This window comes from Palaemon carinicauda, chromosome 39 (genome assembly GCF_036898095.1).
Source record: "Palaemon carinicauda isolate YSFRI2023 chromosome 39, ASM3689809v2, whole genome shotgun sequence".
Taxonomy (NCBI): domain Eukaryota; kingdom Metazoa; phylum Arthropoda; class Malacostraca; order Decapoda; family Palaemonidae; genus Palaemon; species Palaemon carinicauda.
In genome coordinates, this window is record NC_090763.1 from 39637418 (window position 1) to 39659731 (window position 22314).

The window sequence follows — 22314 nt, forward strand, 5'->3', positions numbered from 1 at the left end:
ATATGAGCGGCGTCCCCGTTCTTTCTTTCGCCTCTGCCCTTTGTCTCGTTAGTTCGTCCGTCTTTTATATTCGTTCGATCCTTTAGGAGTTTTTTCCTTATATTCATTTAGTACACCAACTTTATGCTTTCATATAGCAATATTCATTTAGTACACCGACTTTATGCTTTCATATAGCATTTATTTTATGTTATCCTATGATATCGGTGTTAGCGTTTCATCAGGAGTAGGTTATGTTGGTATGTCTGCATTCGTGCGTGTTGGTGGATAGCGTCAACATTGAGATTGTTTCGCTAGTTCTAGGAGCTTTAATTTCGACCATCTCACTTATTATTAGTAAAACCTTTTGTTTTATTACGCTCCACCTAGTTTTACGTTTGGTTCGAGTGGGACTCTCGCGTATTTTGTTGTTTTTACTGTTCGATCTACCGCTTCAGTAACTAGGTTGGTACCCCTGCTTTCCATCTGCTGATGGCGTCATGCTTCCTCCCCTACCACTCGCCCGAGTCCCTCTCTCGCCATATTTTTTCTGCATGCCTAACCTTACTTACGTGATTTCGCTTTTAATTCATTAATTATTTTTATGTATTTGTGCATTGATATTATATTTATTGCTTACTCCGTTATGATCATATTTTTGGGATTTTCATGTCATGATTAGGGGATCTCCAGTTGGTAGCCCTGTCTACCACTGCGCACTGGCGATTTCCCTGTACCATTACACCCCCCCCCCAACAAGTTGGGGAGGTTATTCCATCCCCCCCCCCTTCAGTGTACACCCTTCCTCTCACTCGATGGTTGTTGGTTATGATTTACGGGTCAAGTATGCTTGTACCTCAGTCTTCCATCAACGTTCCGACATATTGAGGACTGAGTATACCAACGGGGTATGACTTAGTCTCATTCATTCATACCGGGCGGTTTCGTCTCCCCCCTCCCGTCGCCATCGGTCGGGGAGGGGGAAGGCCGGGACCACCGGGGACTATCACACGTGATTAGTCGGTATATCTGCACCTTGGTGTAACCTTGCTTTTAATTACGGTTGTTAGAATGAGCACTTATATTAGGAGTGTCCTCCCCTACGGTACCTCATGCTATTATCGTCCGTATAGGACTTATTATATCCCATATCATTATTTTATATTCTACATGAATCATTACCTTTGTCCCGGTACCTCAGGTAAGGTAGGGGGGGGGTTCCACTGGCTCCCCCCGCGCTCTCCCGTTGTACCCTCCCGTCATCAGACATCGGAGCCGCCGAGCTCTTAACTACATGATCGGTTGACACTGACACGGTTTTGATTAATATCCTCCCTCCGGGAGCCCTATTCATTACAGACATTAGTTTTTGATCATAATTGGCGTTTTCTATTTATGTACTTTAAGGATGTATCTTGGGTACTTTAAGTTTACTTTAAGTTACTTTAAGTTTACTTTAAGTTTACTTACCAACCCTGTTCCCCGGCCACGGGGGCCCCGGAACTAGTTATGATTATATATTAATCACTGTTTTTTGCATCCTTTTTCATACCCGGCTCTGCCGGATTGCTATTGGAATAGTCTCAGTTCTCTGCATGTTTAGTCTAAGGCTATACATTTATTTTATTAACTGGCAGGTCCCGGACCCTCCGGGACCCCTTATAGAGAAACTAGTAGATGCTCATGGACTATTCCTTTTACAGGTGGTCCGTTGCCGGATGACAGCCTGCGCGGCCGTCCTTCACCAGCCTTGCGGCCATGCTGTCTGTCGGTCCCACGCGGACTGTGGGATCCAGATGGACGATATTTTGGTATGGCACCCTGACAACTGCCTTATCTGTTATGACCTTATCTCCACCCTCGCTTCAGATTCGGTGAGCCTCTTTCAGTCATTTTTGTATTTACTTCCCTTCACTGGGCGACATCAATATGATAGATAATCATTGACTTCTGTTATGAATCTTCGGGTTCATTTATCATTTTGTCCTCGGGTTTGCTAACCTTATCCCCGTTCTTTCAGAGTTCCCAGGCGGTTAAAACTTCAGCAAGAGCCACTTTGAAATTGTGGGTAGGCGGCTTCGCCCGTAACGTAAAGGCCAGGAAGCCCTACGTCCTCTCAGAAGATTATTGTAGACTTATCTACCCGAATGCAAAATCTTCGGCAGCAGTGCCTAGGCAAGTGGCAGCTCCTATAATTGCTGACATTGCGGAAATCGTAGAACTCAATCTCGTCCAGGATACAGACATCCCTGACGACCCGGACCCCATTGAAGACAATGTTACGGCTCTGACCTTAGACATAGAGCCCATGGTTTTTGATGAACCTGACACAGGTAAGGTTGTAAGTGAGGCAGGTGGGTCTGGCGCTAAGACCTCTCTTCTTAGCCCCTCTTTTTCTCCAACTTCTAATAATTTTTCCTTTCTTGGTTTTGAAGGGAACCACGAATCCTCCCCAAGATCGCTCTCGGTTCCTGCCAAGGTCAAATCTCAGAAAAGACCTTTAGTGAGGACTCGTCAGAATCCTACACTACCTGGATCATCGAAGCCCAAGAAGGCTCCCCTCCCCGGAGCTCCTAGTGACTCGACTAGCACTGCCCCTATGTCTCAGGACCCGTGAGTGCAGTCATCCCCCTTAATTACCACAACCAACCTCGACCCGGAGGCCCTCACGAATATGTTGTCGAGGGTCGTTACAGAGCAGATTAGTTCTATACTTTCTGCCGTCACCAGAAGACTAAATACCCTGGAAAGTGGACTGCCTCAACAACAGCAGTTCCTCATCCCGGACGCCTCAAAACTTCCACCCTTCACGAAGAACAACCCGTGGAAAATGGCGCTCCACTGTCCTTTCACGGACGGAATGTTGACCATCGAGGGTTTTGGGACCAGGCCCATTGAAGATTTTGAGTTCTTCCCTCCCGGTCTTCAATTTCCTTTCCCCGGCTTCGCCCGGCTTACGGAAGAGGCTCTTGTCCGACTAGATAAGGTCCCTAAAGAGACCGTTATCTTTCCGAAGGAACAGGCTCAGTCTGTTTGGGTTCGAACCTTAAATGAGTGGGGTTGTACAAACACCATGCTGACCCCCCACAAGAGTACTTACACCATGTTTCTTGTGGACGAACAGACCCCCACTCCTTGCGTCACCAAAATGGTTGAATTAGCCCTTCAGGCAGTGACCGAAGATAAGCCTTTGCCACAACTCCGGGAGACAGATCCTACATCTCTGCTGTTCCCATCAGATAATGAATGTTGGCTTAACATTCAATCGACATTCACTTCTGGTAAGCTATCCGCGGACTGTGCATCGACGCAATTCAGTGAACGCCTCCCAAGACTACCTGAAACCTTAATCCGACTCGAGTTCGAGTCCCGGTCTAGGTTTAGCCGGAGCCTCAACATCTCGACTATGGCGGAGATGTTTTCTCTTACTTATGACGAGGAACACTCTTTTAAAGTTATGACTAAAGCCACCCTGCAATCTTTGTTAGCAGACTGCTACGACTTCTTGGTGACCAAAAGACGTTGCCGTAAGCATGTCTTATCTGAAGCCTCTATCCGCCATGAGCCAAATAAGCTCATTAAAGCCTCTGCTTGGGGTCCGGACCTTTTCCCGGAGGACATGGTCAACTCGGTATTGAGCGAAGCTGCCAGAGTGAACCAGAGCCTCAAAGTCCGTTGGGGTCTCACTCCCAAACGGAAGTTCGAACAATCGAGCATTCACTCCCGGGGCAGAAAAAGGCTACGCCCTTATAGCTCTACCCAATTCCGCCAACCTATTCAAGTAGTCCAGTCGGCCCCGGTCTCTCAGGGCATCCAACCCTCCACCTCCAAGTCTCAGCCCCAAGTGAAGTATGTCCTCGTCCCTGAAAACCAAGTGGCTTCGAACTCGTTTACCTCTCCTGTTTATAACCCGGTCTATGAGTCCCGGTTTTCCTCCCAAGGATACCAACGAGGCAGGGGCCCCGGTTCGAGGGGTTCTTTTCAGAACAGAAGCAAAGGGAGATATTTCTCCCGTGGAAAAGGGTCACGTGGTGGCCGAGGCGGTAAAACCTCCAACTACTGACGGTCTTCAGGTAGGAGGGAGACTTTATGTGTTCCGGAGTCGCTGGAAATTCAGTCCTTGGGCCTTCAGCATAATCTCCAAGGGCCTGGGGTGGAGTTGGATAGAAGGGCCTCCTCCACCGAACAGATTCCATCAACCCTCGACACCGGACCTACTTTTGTTTACCCAAGATCTTCTTCGCAAGAACGCGATCAAGGAAACGAAATATCTGAAGTTTCAAGGTCGCTTATTCAGCGTTCCGAAGAAAGACTCCGACAGCCGAAGGGTCATCCTCGATCTGTCTCGACTAAACTTGTCCATTCAATGCGACAGGTTTCACATGCTTACCGTCTCGCAGGTGCGAACCTTGCTTCCCCGTGGGGCCGTCACCACCTCCATCGATCTTACCGATGCTTACTATCACGTTCCAATAGCGAGACACTTCCGCCCATTCCTAGGATTCAGACTGGACGACAAGGCTTACACGTTCAAAGTGATGCCTTTCGGGCTCAACATCGCGCCCAGAATCTTCACGAAACTGGCGGAATCGGTCATTCAGGAACTCCGATCCCACGGAATCCAAGTCGTCGCATACCTGGACGATTGGCTAATCTGGTCAGACAACGTCGAAGATTGTCTCAAGGCAACAAACAAGGTGATCCAATATCTTCAGTTTCTGGGATTCCAGATAAACTTCGGAAAGTCTCGTCTGACACCAAAGACCAAATTTCAGTGGCTGGGATTACGGTGGGACCTACGTTCTCACACTCTATGTCTCCCCAGGTCCAAGAGGATAGAGATTGCGAAAAATACCAAACGCTTTCTCGGGGAAAAGGTAACTTCCAGAAGGAACCAGGAGAGGATTCTAGGGTCCCTACAATTCGCTTCAGTGACAGACCTCCTTCTGAAAGCGAAATTGAAAGACATCAACCGAGTTTGGCGCTCCAGAGCGAACACCAAACGTCGGGACAAGAAGACACGCCTTCCTCCCATTCTTCGGAAGAGGCTTCTCCCATGGACAACCGCCAAGAGCCTATCAAAATCGGTTCCGTTGCAGTACCCCCTTCCAAGGATAGTCATCCACACGGATGCCTCCCTATCAGGTTGGGGAGGCTACTCCCAACACAGGAAAGTTCAGGGCCTTTGGTCTACAATGTTCCAGCAATTTCACATAAACGTCCTGGAGGCCATGGCTGTCTTACTAACCTTGAAACGTCTTTCCCCGGCCAAGAAACAACATCTGAGGATAGTCCTCGACAACGAAGTCATAGTCCGTTGTCTAAACAGAGGGGGCTCCAAGTCAGGTCCCATCAATCACGTGATGGTGGCAATCTTCTCCCTGGCGGCCTCAAACCAATGGCACCTATCCGCCGTTCATCTGGCTGGAGTTCGGAACGTTGTGGCAGACGCACTCTCCAGGACGGTACCGTTGGAGTCAGAATGGTCACTAGATCGCAAATCCTTTCAATGGATCCTCTTCCAAGTGCCGGATCTCCAGGTAGACCTCTTCGCGACGGAATCCAACCACAAGCTGAAATGTTATGTGGCCCCCAACCTGGACCCTCGGGCTTACGCCACGGATGCCATGTCTCTCGACTGGAACGCCTGGGAAAGGATTTACCTTTTCCCACCGGTGAACCTACTGATGAAAGTGCTGGACAAACTTCGAACCTTCAAAGGTCAAGTAGCCCTGGTGGCCCCCAATTGGCCCAAGAGCAATTGGTTTCCTCTTTTACTGGAGCTGAATCTCCACCCTCACCAGATTCCCAACCCGACTTTGACCCAGATAGTACAAACGTGCACTGTGTTCGCTTCCTCAAACATTCAGACCACCCTAACTTTATGGACTTCATGAAGTTTGCGGCACACAAAGGGGCTAACATAGACCCCCAGAATACTTTATTTTTAGAATCTGACAAGAGAGACTCCACTCTTCGTCAATATGACTCAGCGGTCAAAAAACTAGCTAAGTTTTTGAAAGATTCTAGTACTGACTTTATGACACTAAACCTAACGGTAACCTTTTTCAGAACCTTGTTTGAGTCGGGCTTAGCAGCCAACACTATTACTACCATCAAGTCTGCCTTGAAGAAGATTTTTCTAATCGGCTTTAATATAGATCTAACAGATTCATTGCTAGCTTCGATCCCAAGAGCCTGTGCCAGACTGAGACCATCTTCTCGTCCTAGCCCGATTTCCTGGTTTCTCAATGATGTTCTTAAACTAGCGTCAGAAACCGTCAACGATTCATGTGAGTATATCCCTCTACTCAGGAAAACTCTCTTTCTCGTGAGTTTGGCATCTGGCGCCAGGATTTCGGAATTAGCTGCCTTATCAAGGGATCCAGGCCACATAGAGTTCCTTCCGTCAGGAGAGGTCCTCCTCTCCCCAGACAAGGTCTTCTTGGCCAAAAATGAAGACCCTCAGAATAGATGGTCCTCCTGGAAAATCATCCCTCTCCTTCAGGATCCTTCCCTATGCCCGGTTACCACTCTAAAGTCCTTTCTATCAAGGACTTCCTATAAGACCTCGGGACCCTTGTTCATCAGGGAGCGGGGAGGGACTATAACTTTGAAAGGGATCAGACAACAGATCTTGTATTTTATTAAACAGGCCAATCCAGAGTCTTTTCCTCACGTCCACGACATTCGGGCGGTAGCGACCTCAATAAATTTTTTCCATCATATGAACTTTACAGATATCTCTAAATATACCGGATGGAAATCCCCCTCAGTGTTCAAGCGGCACTATCTTAAACAATTAGAGGCCCTTCAACTCGCTACCGTAGCTGCAGGGAGCGTGGTATCCCCCGGACAAATTCCTTCTAACTAATCCCTGAATCCTATATCTTCCACCTTCTTCCTCTTACCTGCCTCACTTACAGTTCCTACCTGAGTTCGGTTTGTTGTATCACACCCATGGGTGTTCCTAGTTCGTAACATTGCCATTTTATTATTGTTCAATTTATTCTTCCATACGAACTGTATTTCTTTAGTGTTCAAGTGTATGTAATTTGTTCCAGTGTTTGACCTTAATTGGTTTTGTTTTAAGTTAATGTTCTTTTGTCTTCCCTTCCTGGGATATTATACCTTATCATGCTGATGTTATTAAAGACGTCCGTCTTCTACGTTAACTTTTGATTAAACCACTGTTTGTTATGTTGATTTTTATTCGTTCCCATATAGTTAATAAAGTTTGGGTTCGTTTTCTCTGGTACTATTTCACTGCGCGGCACAGGGATTGAGCCCAGAAAAGGGATTTTGACGAAGGAAAAATCTATTTCTGGGCGAGAGACCTGTGCCGCCCAGTGAACCCACCCTATTTGCTCCCCCCCTGTTCAGACCCCAAACTTAAGGGTGCTGTAAGGAGTGATGGGCAAGCGTGGGTTGAGTTAGTAGTACTGGTCTGCGAGGCAGGGGAGGTTGAACGGCACCTCACTATTGGGGGATTTCGAAGAGGAGAAATCTAAATGGTACGAGACCTCTGGTATTTCGCCCCAGTCTATACCGACACCATTAGGTGAGCGAGCTAGTTCAACCTAGCATTCCTTTACATTTTTTCTCTGGTAATATTAGCAGTTATATTCCTTTGAAATGGTGCATAAGGAGCATTTCACTGGGCGGCACAGGTCTCTCGCCCAGAAATAGATTTTTCCTTCGTCAAAATCCCTTTATTCATGAGCATAGCAAGTGCAAAGTTAATGGTAATGCAGTCCTATAAAATGAATTTCCAGTGAACAGTGGAGTACACCAATGGAAGATTTGTCACCTATGTTGTTTATCCTCCTCATGGATTTTGTAATGCATAGAAAAGTTGGGGATGGCGGAGAAGGATGGGACTGGATTGGTAACATTGTGGAAAAATTAGAATTATAGTTAAGAAAAAATACAAATTATTTTTCATTTCATTGTATTACATTTGTAGTAGAATATTAAGTTGTTATATTTTGGTCCTTCAACCTTGTCTAATTACATTATTTTTTTTTTGCAGCCCACCCTACTCCCAGTAGGGTTTGAAGAGGAAACTAAAATTGGAGTCAAGTAGAGTGTTACGATCCTCGTGGGGATCGAATCAGGTTCTTTTGAATTGATTAATTAAATTAAAATAAATCGACAATAACCGAATGAAAAAAGGAATATAGAAAGAAAACTCGCAATAGAAAACAATTTTATATACAACTAGTCAAAGATCAATGTTTCTTGATTGAGTACTTGGGAAGTACAAAATTGAACAAAGAAAATCATCTGATTAAACTACACTTCAGCAAATAGGGGAACAGTCAAGAAAGCAGACAAATAATACTTAAAAGAAATGATGGTACTCTTCACAGCAGATCTAAACGATTCCGGAACGTAGATATTTCAGGTCTGGGCGCTTCGTGGTTGGTGATAACGACAGGGGTCAACTCGTTCTGACATCTCGGACAAATTGCCATAAGGCTGGTCACATCTGCATTCTGGTCCATACGTTCTTTCTTTCTTTTTTTCTCTGTGCTCGTTCTCTCTCTCTCTCTCTCACTCTCTCTCTCTCTCTCTCTCTCTCTCTCTCTCTCTCTCTCTCTCTCTCTCTCTCTCTCTCTCTCTCTCTCTCTCTCTCTCTCTCTCTCATTCTCTTTGAAGTTTATATACCCCTGTATGGGAGGGGCTAACTATGAACAATTCCATATAAGGAAATTTCCTCCTTTCTTCATCCTCATTGGTTTTCCTTAAAACCACGCCTCTTTGATCGCATCTTCCCGAACGCTCTGCTGGTGTAATCATGATCCATATGGCACTATAATTGAAGTGAGACATGTGTTTACCTTCCATTAATCTATGTTCTTCGGCAACAACAGGCTCTTCTTGTGTTATGGGTCCTTCCATAACGCTGGCTCCTCGAATTGCTACAACAGACGATCCTTAAGCCCCAGGTCTGCTGATCTAGGCACATCTAATAAATATCTTGACCTCAATCAATGGCGGTGACAGTTTCCAGTAAACACTAGTGGGAGCTCTCCTCTCTGCTTCTTAAGAGTAGAAACTTTACATGTTTTAACATTCTTTTCTATATTATTCTATCTACCCTTGACACGTCCCCCTAACAGAAAAAAAAAAGGAAAATCTACTAATTTTATCTTTTTTTCTATGAAATTATCAAGGGAGAAAAATCACTTATCCCTAAACTGAGAAACAATTACTTCACTACTCTCGCATCATGTAACTAACCCAAAACACACACTTACTTGTTGGTGAAAGAAAAAAACAAAAACAAAAACAAAACGAACGTCCATATCATTCTGAAAAATCTCTAGAAAGACTGTTGGCTATTACATTATTCTTTCCCTTTATATGAACTATCTTTAAATCGTAATCTTGTAATTCTAAACTCCAACGCATGAGACGTTTATTCTTATTCTTAAACCTATCTGTTGTAAAGTTGATAGTAAACTAAACAATTCTTTCTCAATAGTTGAATAATTCTGCTGTGCTTTATTCAACTTCTTCGAATAATAAGCTACAGGGTGCTTAGTGCCGTTCACTTCTTGCAACAGAACTCCTCCTATGCCAATATCACTTACATCTATCGCTAAATTAAATTCCTTGCTAAAATCGGGCAACATTAGTACGGGCTCGTGAATCATTATGGCCTTTAACTTATTGAAAGCTTCGATACATTCATTATCATATACAAAACTTCGTCCTTTCTTGAAAAGATTAGTTATTGGAGCACTTAAATTATTGGAGCACTTATTTCTGAAAAATTAGGAACAAATCTGCGGAAATATGAAATCATTCCGATGAATCTCATTGCCTGTTTTTTACTGGTAGGGATTGGGAAGTTGATGATAGCCTTTATGTTCCCATCCTTTGGACAAATCTTACCTAGACCCACTTTATGACCCAAATATGTGATCGAGGTTTTTCCGAATTCACATTTCTCCAGATTTAAAACAAGTTTTGGTTTCTAAAGGACTGCTAGGACTCTAGCTAAAATGCGTAAATATTGCTCCCACCTATCTGAAAATACTAAAAGATCTTCCAAATACACGACACAGTTATCAATTCCATTTAAAACTCTATTCATTAATCTTTGGAAAGTACTCGCTGCATTTCGTAGACCAAAACCCATAACTTTGGGTTCATAACTACCGAAAGGTGTTATGAAAGCAGAAATTTTCTGTGCTCGACTACTTAAAGGTACTTGCCAATAACCTTTGGCCAAATCAAGTTTAGAAATAAACTTGAAGTTTCCTATTCTATCTAAACAATCTTCTGTCCTAGGAATGGGGAAAATTACTTTGTTTCGTAACACTGTTCACTTTTCTAAAATCAATACACAACCTATCTGATCCAACTTCCTTCTTAACAAGAACTATTGGAGAACACCAGTCACTTTCACTAGGAACAATCAAACCATTGTCTAGCATATACTTAATTTCCTGTCGGACTGAATTTGCTTTTTCAGGGCTTAGACGATAAGGACTCTGTCTAATGGGTTTTGTGTCCTGTAACTCAATATCGTGTTCTAAAAGATTAGTTAAACCTAATTTATCACTAACAGTTTCTGGATAATTTGAAAACACATTGAATAATTCCCTTGTTTTTTCTTCCTCTAAGCTGGAATTAAACAACGTGAAATTATTAAGAACATCAGAGTTCTTCTCAAAATTGATCTCTCTCTATGACACGGTTACAACTGGCACTGGACGTTCATTATATTTCTTTAGCAAGTTGATGTGCAACCACTTAGCTCTACGCCTACCCATGTCAATTAAGTAATTCAAATTTCCCCTTTTATCTATGATAGGAAATGGACCTTCGAACTTATAAGATAATGAGGGACCTTCTTTCTGGACTAATACTAAGACTTTATCACCCACATGGAAAATTCAGTCTTTAGCTTTAAGATCCTACTTCCTTTTAGTTTCCCCTTGACGGTTGCTCTCATTTTCTTTTGCCAACTGCCAGGCTTTCCTTAAATCCTCTTTGTGATCTTCGATATTCTGTATGTAATCCTTTCTACCCTCTTCTCGCATTAACTTACACTTTAAAATTTCTAATGGTCCTTTGGCGGTGTGACCGAACAACAAATCAAAAGGACTAAATTCTGTGGTGTCATTAGGAGCTGATCATAAAGCCAACAAGACAAAAGGTAACTTTTCATCCCAATCATGTTTGAAATTATTACACAACTTCCTTAAGCAACTTTTCAACGTTTGATGAAAACGTTCAACAAGTCCTTGTGATTCAGAGTGGAAGTTACAAGTTTAATCCCAACTTTTTAATTTTATCTCTGAAATACTTTGATACAAAATTGCTACCATTATCACTCTGTATAACGCAAGGAAGTCCAAATTTAGAGAAATAGTTCAGCAAGCGTTTAACTACAGTTTTTGCATTGCAATTCTTACTGGGATTGCTTTTGGATATCGTGTTAGTCTATCAATGATTGTTAATAGATAAATATTCCCTCCCTTACTTCTGGGCAAAGGGCCTACTATATCAATTACAACATTCTCAAAAGGTTCTCCTACTGATGGAATATTACATAACGGAGCCCTGGGAATTACTTTATTATGTTTGCCAGCCATTTGACATGCGTGACAACTTAAAACATATCTCTTCACATCACTTTTCATTTTGGGCCAAAAGTACATTTTACTTATACACTTGAATGTTTTATTTACTCCTAAATGTCCTTGTTCGTCACGTGCTAATTTCAAAATTGATTCACGAAGTTTCCTGGGAGTTACTAATTGCTCTATGACCTCCTCTTTGCTACCTGCCTTAGGACGAACATAGCGACACAAAAGTTTGTCTTTTAGACTAAATGTTTCCTTACAAACATTTTCCAGTTCATCATCCAATTCACATTAAAAAATTTGAGTTAGTGTTTCATCTTCCCTCTGCATCTTAACTAGTTCATCCTTATTCAATATGCTAGTTTCCGAAACATAACAGCTGCTATTACTTGGGCCTATTACATTATCTATCTGTACATCACTCTATCAACAGCTACATCATCATCTCGTCTCACACTGTTGACATTGATAGAGTCGGTTTCCTCAGCTACACTCATGCTGAGATCATCATCACCACCACCTCTATTACCTACGTTTGAATCCTCGAACAACCTATGACCGTAGTCAATATCTGTATCTAATCCTGACTTGATACTATCATTTCAGGCATTTGAACTTCACTTGAAATAGGATTCACAAACTTGGAGGTAGTTAAATCGTTGCCAACAATAGTGTCAACGCCGTCTACGGGCAAAGTATCCACGACTGCTAGTTTTAAATCTCCTGTCACTAACTGACTTTTCAATTTCATCTTTAACAAAGGACAAACTACACAAGTGTTCCGAAACCCCCCCAGCGTAACTTTTTCTTTCATGCTGATTATTACATTCCTTGGTACACTCTCTCTCCTAACGAGTGATACAGCCGCTCCTGTATCCCTAAGCAAAAATGCTTCCCTTGAATCACCTCCTTTAAGAGAAGAAACTAAACCTTCAGACAAAACTTCATCATAATGTTTCCTAGTTTCTTTCAAGAGACTATTCCTTCCTGAAGAAAGATTATTAACTAGTGACAGGTTTCTTCAAATTCATACTTTCTACTGTGCAATTCCTAGCTATATGCCCTTTCTTATTACAATTGAAATAAGTGACCTCTGAATTACTGACTGCCCATTGGCTCCCACAGTACCGAGAAATATGGCCTTCCTTCCCGCATGTGTAACAATAATAATAAATAATCCCTGTTCCTAATATCGTTATTGTTAGAACTACCTTTACTATGTTGTGCCTTACTTGACAAAATATCATTTTTCTTTTTACCGCCACTTAAAGCATGTGTGAGACTGTACTCATCTGTTAATCTCATAGCATTAGCAAAAGATGTTTCAAGCCTATCTTCTATACATAATTTGATGTCTCGGGATATGTTATCTGAAACTTTCTAACAAAACTAAGTTCTTGAGATCTTCAAAACTATCGACTTTAGCGGAAGTCAACCAATCACAAAACGATCTTTCTAACTTCTTTCCGTACTTTACATAAGTACTAATATCATCTCTTTTCAAACTTCTAAACTTCTTACGGTACGCCTCTGGTATTAATCTGTATGCACTAAGTACAGTTTCTTTCACAGTATCATAATCTTCACTTTCATCCTCAGACAAAGAACTATACACAGAATGTGCTTTACCACTTAAAACTGATTGTAAATACAAAGTCCACTGTTTTTTTTTTTTTTTGGAGAACCTACTCTTTTCATTAACTTTTCAAAAGACATAAAATATTTCGTAACATCTTCCTCATCAAATTTCGGTATAAGTTTGAGCACTGCACTCACTATCTAAACTATCAGTGTCACTATTTAAAGATGAATTACTCCCTGATCTGCTACCTGACCGTCTGTTATGAAGACTTTGTCTTAAACGAGCCATTTCCAACTCATGCTTGCGCTGTCTTTCATTTTCTTCTCGCTTTCTTTAATTTTCTTCTCTTTCATCTGCTCTTTCGTCTCTCTCAAACACTTCCTGTTCTCTCTTAATAACATACCCACAGAGAGCATCGCCATCTAGGCCAAGAAGTTTACCTGAATCTATCAAATCTCTCGTAATCTCACTCATTCTACTTATTTCTATATTCTCCCTGTTTCAATTGGTTATGTTGTCGAAAATCCTGGCAAGGTCGCAAACTGTTACGATCCTCATGGGGATCGAATCAGGTTCTTTTGAATTGATTAATTAAATTAGAATAAATCGACAATAACCAAATGAAAAAAGGAATATAGAAAGAAAACTTGCAAAAGAAAACATAATTTTATTTACAACTAGTCAAAGATCAATGTTTCTTGATTGAGTACTTGGGAAGCACAGAATTGAACAAAGAAAATCATCTGATTAAACTACACTTCAGCAAATAGGGGAACAGTCAAGAAAGCAGACAAATAATACTTAAAAGAAATGATGGTACTCTTCACAGCAGATCTAAACGATTCCGGAACGTAGATATTTCAGGTCTGGGCGCTTCGTGGTTGGTGATAACGACAGGGGTCGACTCGTTCTGACATCTCGGACAAGTTGTCGTAAGGCTGGTCACATCTGCATTCTGGTCTTTACATTCTCTCTCGTTCTCTCTCTCTCGCTCTCTTTGAAGTTTATATATCCCTGTATGGGAGGGGCTAACTATGGAGAATTCCATATAAGGAAATTTTCTCCTTTCTTCATCCTCATTGGTTTTCCTTAAAACCACGCCTCTTTGATCGCATCTTCCCGAACGCTCTGCTGGTGTAATCATGATCCATATGGCGCTATAATTGAAGCGAGACATGTGTTTACCTTCCTTTAATCTATATTCTTCGGCAACAACAGGCTCTCCTTGTGCTATGGGTCCTTCCATAATGCTGGCTCCTCGAATTGGTACAACAGACGATCCTTAAGCCCCAGGTCTGCTGATCTAGGCACATCTAATAAATATCTTGACCTCAATCAACGGCAGTGACAGTTTCCAGTAAACACTAGCGGGATCTCTCCTCTTTGCTTATTAAGAGTAAAAACTTTACATGTTTTAACATTCTTTTCTATATCATTCTATCTACCCATGACATAGAGGTATAAGAATAGGTTTCTTTATCAAGAAATAAAACATACTGCAGACATTTGACAATGTATGTTGACAGAAATTCCCAAGTGTGAGGGATTTGACCTGAACTGCTGTGAAATAGCCCAGCCAGTACGCTGCGGGAACGTATGTACATCAGACATACTTTGGGTATCCTGTTAACCCATAGAATTGTTGGAGTGACATGAACATTCCGAGACGTTATAAACTACTGAGAACTTGGTATAGTGATTCAGTACTGAATAGATTCTCATCAATGTCGCAGTGAAACAAATTTAGACATTTCTTAAAGATGATTATTGAACTAGTACCCATCAAGTTGGCATAGTTTGTAGCATAAATTGTGAACAACAACGTACACATGATGGCATTTATTTTGTACTATAACATGTAGATGTTTGTAGCATAGTGTTAGGAACTTTCTCTTGATAATATCTACATTAAACAGAAAGGCTCTGTCTTAATGTTAACAATTAGAAAATTTGAACCACAAACCAGATGGGGATTTATCCTGAAAAAAAAGAGCTCCTAGTAATAAATATTTTCCTTCTTTTATGAAGACAGCATTTCATTCCTGTACCTTACACCATTGTGTCCCCTTCTCAGCCAATTATTGGTTTTTTTTTTCAGTATCATTGTTTTTTTTGTACTTGACCTGAAAACGGCTTACCTTTGAATATTACAACGCAATTACATTGGTAGCTGGGTCCCCTTACCCAGTATAAATCAAGGGGTGAGGCCCAGTGCTCTGTTCTTTTGACCTGTTATCTAGATTTTTAGTATTCCACCATTTTACCTTTTTGTGTAGTGAACGTTGGAGTGTGGTCGGCATTCGGACACTAGGCAGTTTGGGTGCTACCTTTGACCACAGTCCGCAAACCACTACAACATGAAATTAGCTGGCATAGAGTATGCTGATGACGCTGTCCTTATCAGCAAAATGTCACAGGACATGTAAAGCTTGCTCACCAGAATACATGAAGCATCACATGCGATTGGGCTCAAGATAAATAGAAGAAAAACAGAGATAATGAGAACGGAATATGCAATGGAAGATGAAATATCATTGGAAGGAGAAAGGACTAATAAGTTGGAATCATTTAAATATTTAGGAACTATGATATCTAATACAGGGTCTTTAGAATTGGAGTTTAATGAAAGATTGAAAAATGCAAAACAAACAATGGCTAGGTTAAGTAAAATTTTGATATCAAATCACCTGAAATTACATATAAAAATTAGGCTATATATTAGTTTAGTAAGATTGGTGTTACTGTATGAGCATGAGTCGCAGTATGACAATGAAACAATATTCAACAGATTTTGTAGATTTGACAACAAACCCCTCAGAAAAATATTGGGAGTTGAATGGCAGGACAGGATTAGAGATGAAACTATAAGAGAGATTACTCAAGTGCCATACGTGGATACGATCATGGTGAGGGGTAGATGGAGATGGTTTTGACATGCTCTTAAAACTCCCCAAGAGAGATTAGTTCACCAAACTTTTAACTGGGCTCCACAAGGCACTAGTAGAGTTGGAAGACCCAGGCCTACATGGCTGAGGACTATGAAGTGGGAAGTAGATGATGAATGGAGAAGTATTGATTTAAAAAGCTCAAGATAGAGACGACTGGTGAAATCTAACTGAGGTCCTTTGCATCAATAGGCGTAGGAGATGATGATGATGATGATTCTCCACTGAGCTAGAGCCCCAAAAATTTCTTAGAGGACTCCCAGAAGAAAAAGCAGAAAACTCAGAGACAAAGTCTTGATCATAGGAGTCAATGTTCATAGGGGTCAAAGAGGGCACTGGCGCACCAGGGTGCTTCTCATCTGAAAATCGGACAGCTTCGTCCAGAGCAAACTCAATGGCAGGGATTTCCTAAACTGAAGAATGGAGCTTCTTTTCACGGTTAGGCCTCTCTGCTTCTCTAGGGGAAGTAGGGAGGTCTACCACATTTGAAACTTCCTCTACAAACGTAAGTTCAATGGTCTTCTTTGGCGTGTCCTCCGATGAATTCACCGGAGAATGGCCGGAGTGGCAAGTTTCGGAAGTCAGAAGTTGGAATCTTGCTGACTTTTCCAATCTCAAGGACAAATCTGAGGGAGAACGATGATACGTAGGTCTCTTCTTTTTCCTACTCCAAAATCTCACCGATTGGGAGGCGACCACTCCCAGCAAACATCACAAATCGAGTCCAAGTTGCAGCATTGCCTTCTACACAATGGACATAAAGGGTGAGGATCAACCTCAATCTTGCTCATAAAGGTGTCACAGTGTTAATCCGACAACCCTGGATACGTCCGCATGCTGATTTGTTGTTTCATGTTCATACTACATAGAAAAAGAATTAGCAAAAAAACTTCAGGCCAATTGGACAGCATTCAGAACATATCTGCGAAGATCAACGGCTAATATCAGAATGAAGGTTCTGTGCGCTGACAGCCCTTTACCACCAGTGGCTGCCAGAACCTCGATAATTCTTCATTGGCCACTACCAGATTTCACCAGAATCTTACCCCTACTAAAGGATTAGGGTTTTCATTCACTTAGGAACAAAGTTCAATTAAGAGCTGACAGCGCATCCGTACTTGTCAGCGACCAAATCAAAAGTGAAGCTTTTAGACTGGTGAAGGGGGTGAGGCTTCTCACTCGCATGCTCCACCAGCTGATTAACCACTTGTTTAACAATTCTAAGGACTGTCGCAAGCTCGTGCTTAAACAATCTCCCTATTACAGGATGATGGTTTGTATGTCGCATAGGAACAAATGGCCTTCCCAATCCTACACAAATTTCACAAATCCACTCAACCAGTGAACTTTATATTATCCTCCTTAAATTTACTTTTTTGAGCAAAGAAGCAATAGAATTGAATGCTACTATTCATCAGTTTAGAACATCCATTGATATTTACCAAATAAAAGCTGATATTATGGATATGGATAAGCTAACATCCCTAGCTTGGCTACAGAAATCATGCTCATGGGTGTAGGTGAGAGATAATGGATTGTTAATGCTGACAAAGAGGCCCTTCTCACCCAACTGTGTAGTCAATCTTCTTCTGTCAAGAAACATGCATTTGAAGCTAACATTTCAAACTGTACACAGTAGCTAATTCATTGAAATAATGGTTGGTTTGCTTGTATAAGTACAATGAGTATCATTATTATATTTAGTGTAAAAATCAGGATATATACTTACCTTTTTACTAAAGAGGATTGCCCTATAAAGTGATATGACTAATCCATCAGCATTTAGGAAAAACATTCTTGCCTGTCTTCCTAGAATCTGACTAGCCTCATCTGAAAATAATAAAAGTCAGTTTGACATTTTTCATTATCATCATCATGAAAGTTTTCATGTTTATTTATATGTTTATGGTCATAGACATGAAATTAGATATCTACATTCTCAGGTCCTAGACTATTTCTGACTGAACTCCAATCAATCTATGTTGTCTTCTATCATTCATTTCCATGATTTCAAGGCTGTCCTTCCCTTCCATATCTCCTGCTTTTTGACATGTTCTCATTCTGGTCTTTTGTGTAATCATTTATTTGTGGACTATCTTTATCTAAGAAGCAGTTGAGATCCCTAAATAAGTACTTCTGTATCTTCCTCAATATCAAAAAGGTCTTAAGGGCCCGGCCGAAATGCCAATATAAGGGGGTATAGGAGGAAAACCACAAAATCCTGAAAAAAAAATTCAGAGCTTTGTATGGGAATGGAGAATGCGTATACAAAATATTTTGCCAAAATTCATTTTACTTTCATAGTTACAGGGTAATTAGTAATGGTAACTTAATAAACCAAAAACATTGTTCCCTACAAGAAAATACAGTACAGTCCAGCCTAGGTTTTCGACCACAATCCGTTCCAGAAGGCTGTTCGAAAAAAGCGATTTGTTCAAATTCAGAAATAATTTTTCTCATATATAGATTATTTTACACCATAAACTGTACATTATGAGAGCAGATTATATATAAAGTAAACAGAATTACTCATAAATACTCTATTAATAGAGTAGGCTAGCCTGGGGAATGTATTGCGGTATCTGTAGCAACTCGTACCCAAGCCTTGTTTACTCAGATTTTTGTGTAAAATAAGTGTTGAAATAGCTTGTTTGTTTTATTCTAATTAAAGATATCCTATCAAAAATCATGTGAAAAAAACACAACAATGGTGATGCAGAGGTAGATATTGAAATGATTTTCTCAAAAATCTCGAAGGGTTAGCCGAGTGTCACTAGTCACCTTGAATCATCATTGAAAAAGGAATTTGGTATACAATTTCTTGAAATTCGCGATGACTTGCGGGTCCGTGGGTTGGAGCAGAGGTGTCGTATTTGGAGGCAGAAAGTTGATTTTGATGAAATCAAATTCATCAGTTAAGTCATCCTCCAAACCTGGAGGGTGGGCAGGAGCATTATCCATAATGAGAAGGCAGCGTAACGGCAACTTTTTTTCCTCCAAATACTTTTTCCTGGCTGGGTCAAACACCTAATGCACCCACTCTGTTGAATATTTTCTGGTCAGCCAAGCCTTTGTGTTTGACCTCCACATAACAGGCAATTTACTCTTCATAATGATATTCGCTTTGAATGCTCTGGGATTCTCCAAATGATAAACAAGAAGCGGTTTTATTTTGCAATCGTCGCTAGCATTACAGTACCACATAGCAAGAGTGTAAACCTATCCTTCATAGGTTTGTGACCAGGCATCGACTTCTCCTCACATGTGATGCAAGTCCTTCATGGCATTTTCTTCCAAAAAAGCCCAGTTTCGTCACAGTTAAAAATTTGTCTGAACTTCCTGCCTCCCCATGATGAACCACGGAGTATATCCCACTTCTTTTCCTAAACTTTTCATACCGCTCTCTGCTTGCCTTGAAATAAAACCCTCCAGGAACCATGCTTGTGTCTTTTTTAATAAAATCCCCAAACAGTTGTCTTGCTTTACCACAAATCCCATCCTCGCTAACACTACACCCTGCTAACTGTTGCTCGTTTATGAAAATAAGCAAAAATTTCTCCACTTCCTTCAATACCTGTAGCCTTTGTTTGCTAAACACGGTCGATCCTTTAGCAACATCACTTGCTTTAAGAGCGTCTTTATTTTTTAGGTTGGTGCTTATTGCTGATTTCGCCATGCCAAACTCATTGGCTAAATCAGACACACGCACACCAGATTCATATTTCGCTATCAATTCTTTCTTAAATTAAATTTTTTTGTGCATTACTTTCATATTTTCCTCACCACCAGCTTTACTACTTGCACTTTCTTTCTTTAGAGGCATAATTAGGGGTTAATACACTACGCAAAACACAAAATACAGTCAATATGTTAGTAAACCACAACGAACACGTCTGCATACAACAGTTGAATACTAAAGATAACGCGACAGGGCGTCAGTCGGCATCCGAGCCGCATCGTCATTTGTCTCGGCTCATCTCGGGGGTGTTCGAGTTCCGAAATTTTGTTCAGCATCTGAAGCAAAAGAATTTCGAATATTTTGTTTGAACTCCGATTTATTCGAGACCTGAGACATCCGAAAACGAAGGCTTAACTGTATTTCTTCTGTTATCGTAAATTTTGATAATTACTATCTTTCAATGTAATGAAATTGTGAACAATGGCATCTGTATAGCTTCCACGAGTTACATCATGATATATCCCATTGTAAATTACACCCTTCACTCTTCAGTCCTAACATAAACCTCATAGAGAGTACATGTTTGAGTTTGACCTTTGACATTCACTCATTTTTACGTTTGTTTTTCTCGTTTTCAGCAAGAATTTTATCATTTCAAAGAGGAAAAGACAATTTCAACATGATGCTAACATAAGGAAGAGGAAAATTTGCTCTATTGACAGTTCAGAAATGGGTAATATTGATAGTGACGCAGAGAGAGAGAGAGAGAGAGAGAGAGAGAGAGAGAGAGAGAGAGAGAGAGAGAGAGAGAGAGAGAATGGTGTGGATGGAGGAGCAGCCGCCTTTCCTGACAGGAGCCAAAAGAAGCAAGATATTGAGCAAAAGGATATTCATTTATGATTAAATTATGATAAATAACTTCGTTTTCATTTATCAATATCCATAAAGGAACATAAAATTCATAATAATCAGGATTCATTAATATTGTCTTTGTAAAACACAAAGAAAAACTTTGAACACCCTCCGACATTCACTCATTTTTACGTTTTTTTTTCTTGTTTTCGGCTAGAATTTTATAATTTCAAGGAGAAAATAAATAATTTCAACATGTTGGTAACATTAGGAAGAAGAAAATTCGCTCTATTAAGAGTTTAGAAGTGGGTAATATCGGTTGTGACAGAGAGTGAGAGAGTGGTGTGGATGAAGGAGCGGCCGCCTTGCCTGACAGGATCCAAAAGAAGCACAATATTGAGCAAAAGGATCTTTATTTATAACTAAATTATGATAAATAACTTTTTTTTGCTTATTAATATCGAAAAAGAACATAAAATTCATAATAATCAGGATTTATTAACATTGCCTTTGTAAAATACAAAGAAAAACTTTGAACGCCGGTATCTCAAAAATATACTTATTGACCTTCAAATTCTATCTTCTCCCTTAGTTTTAAAGATATAGCATTGAAATTTGGTATACAACTTAGAAAGACATTATAAAATAATCAAATGTTGCTTTTTTTCAATTTTTATTTCATAATGAAAAATTCATATCTAACACAAAAAAAATGACTTTTGGAAAAAACTCCTCATTCTATTGGCAGTCTACATCAGGTCTATACAGGGTAGTAATCCCAGGTCTTAATATTAATTATCAAGTGAGGAGATACTGTAGAATTTGAAAAACACTAATTTTCAGGATAATTTGCCTTGGCGTCACAAAACCAAAGGTCAGAGGCCAAAATCCTATGCAGTTTGAAGATGTCCTAAGTCACCCTACTAAGTGGTATGAATGTCATAGTCCTGTCTTTAAAATACGGCATTAGCCGGCCGGCTCCCTCAAGCTATTTACCTAAATGTTTAAAAATCAAGTACAGAACATATGACCTGATTAATGACAGTAATAAAGCATGATTAATAACCATGGTAAACAATGTTATAAAAATGGCTTAAGCCAAAAGAACATATTGAACTTATACAATACTGTACAATTTTCTACTTGAAAGTGTCTGGAAAAAACTGACTTTATTACTATAATGAATTATTTCCATACAGTATTTACCTTCAAATCCTAAGCTATTAACTTTAAAAGGGTCAGCTTCAAGACCCCATAACATTAAATATGGAGGTAAAAGAAATTTTCATCTCTGAGATATGCCATCCTCTTCAAATATGCTAGGAATCTGTGCCACGTCGTGTAAACACCTAAAGAGTAGTAATTAAACTGAAACCCGAATGTAAATTGATACACTTTTCCTTTGTTCATAAAATATAGGAACTTACAAGGCCAAGAATGAATTGACAAATGGATGTAAACATTTGTTAGATCTATAAAAAACATCTAATGATCCCTTCTTATTTATGCTACTACTGAAGCTGGAGACAGTAGAAAATGTTTATATTATCGTGAACTTGTTCAATACGGAGATGTCCAGTACTGTTCTCCAACCCCCTGTCATTTGGTACAAGAAAAAGGCATCTGTAGAAACCTACAATGTATTGCAAAACTTCCACTATCACTTTCCTGTCC

General features: G+C 40.5%; 1 protein-coding gene across 2 annotated transcripts in view; it reads right to left on the reverse strand.

Moving 5' to 3' along the window:
- LOC137631137 (tRNA endonuclease ANKZF1-like) overlaps window positions 1-22314 on the reverse strand; it is a 406209-nt gene that overhangs the window by 220750 nt on the left and 163145 nt on the right. For both annotated transcript variants that reach the window (XM_068362804.1, XM_068362805.1), the window contains exon 6: window positions 17839-17939. In XM_068362804.1, the coding sequence (XP_068218905.1) occupies window positions 17839-17939 (101 nt within the window). The remainder of the gene's footprint in view (window positions 1-17838; window positions 17940-22314) is intronic.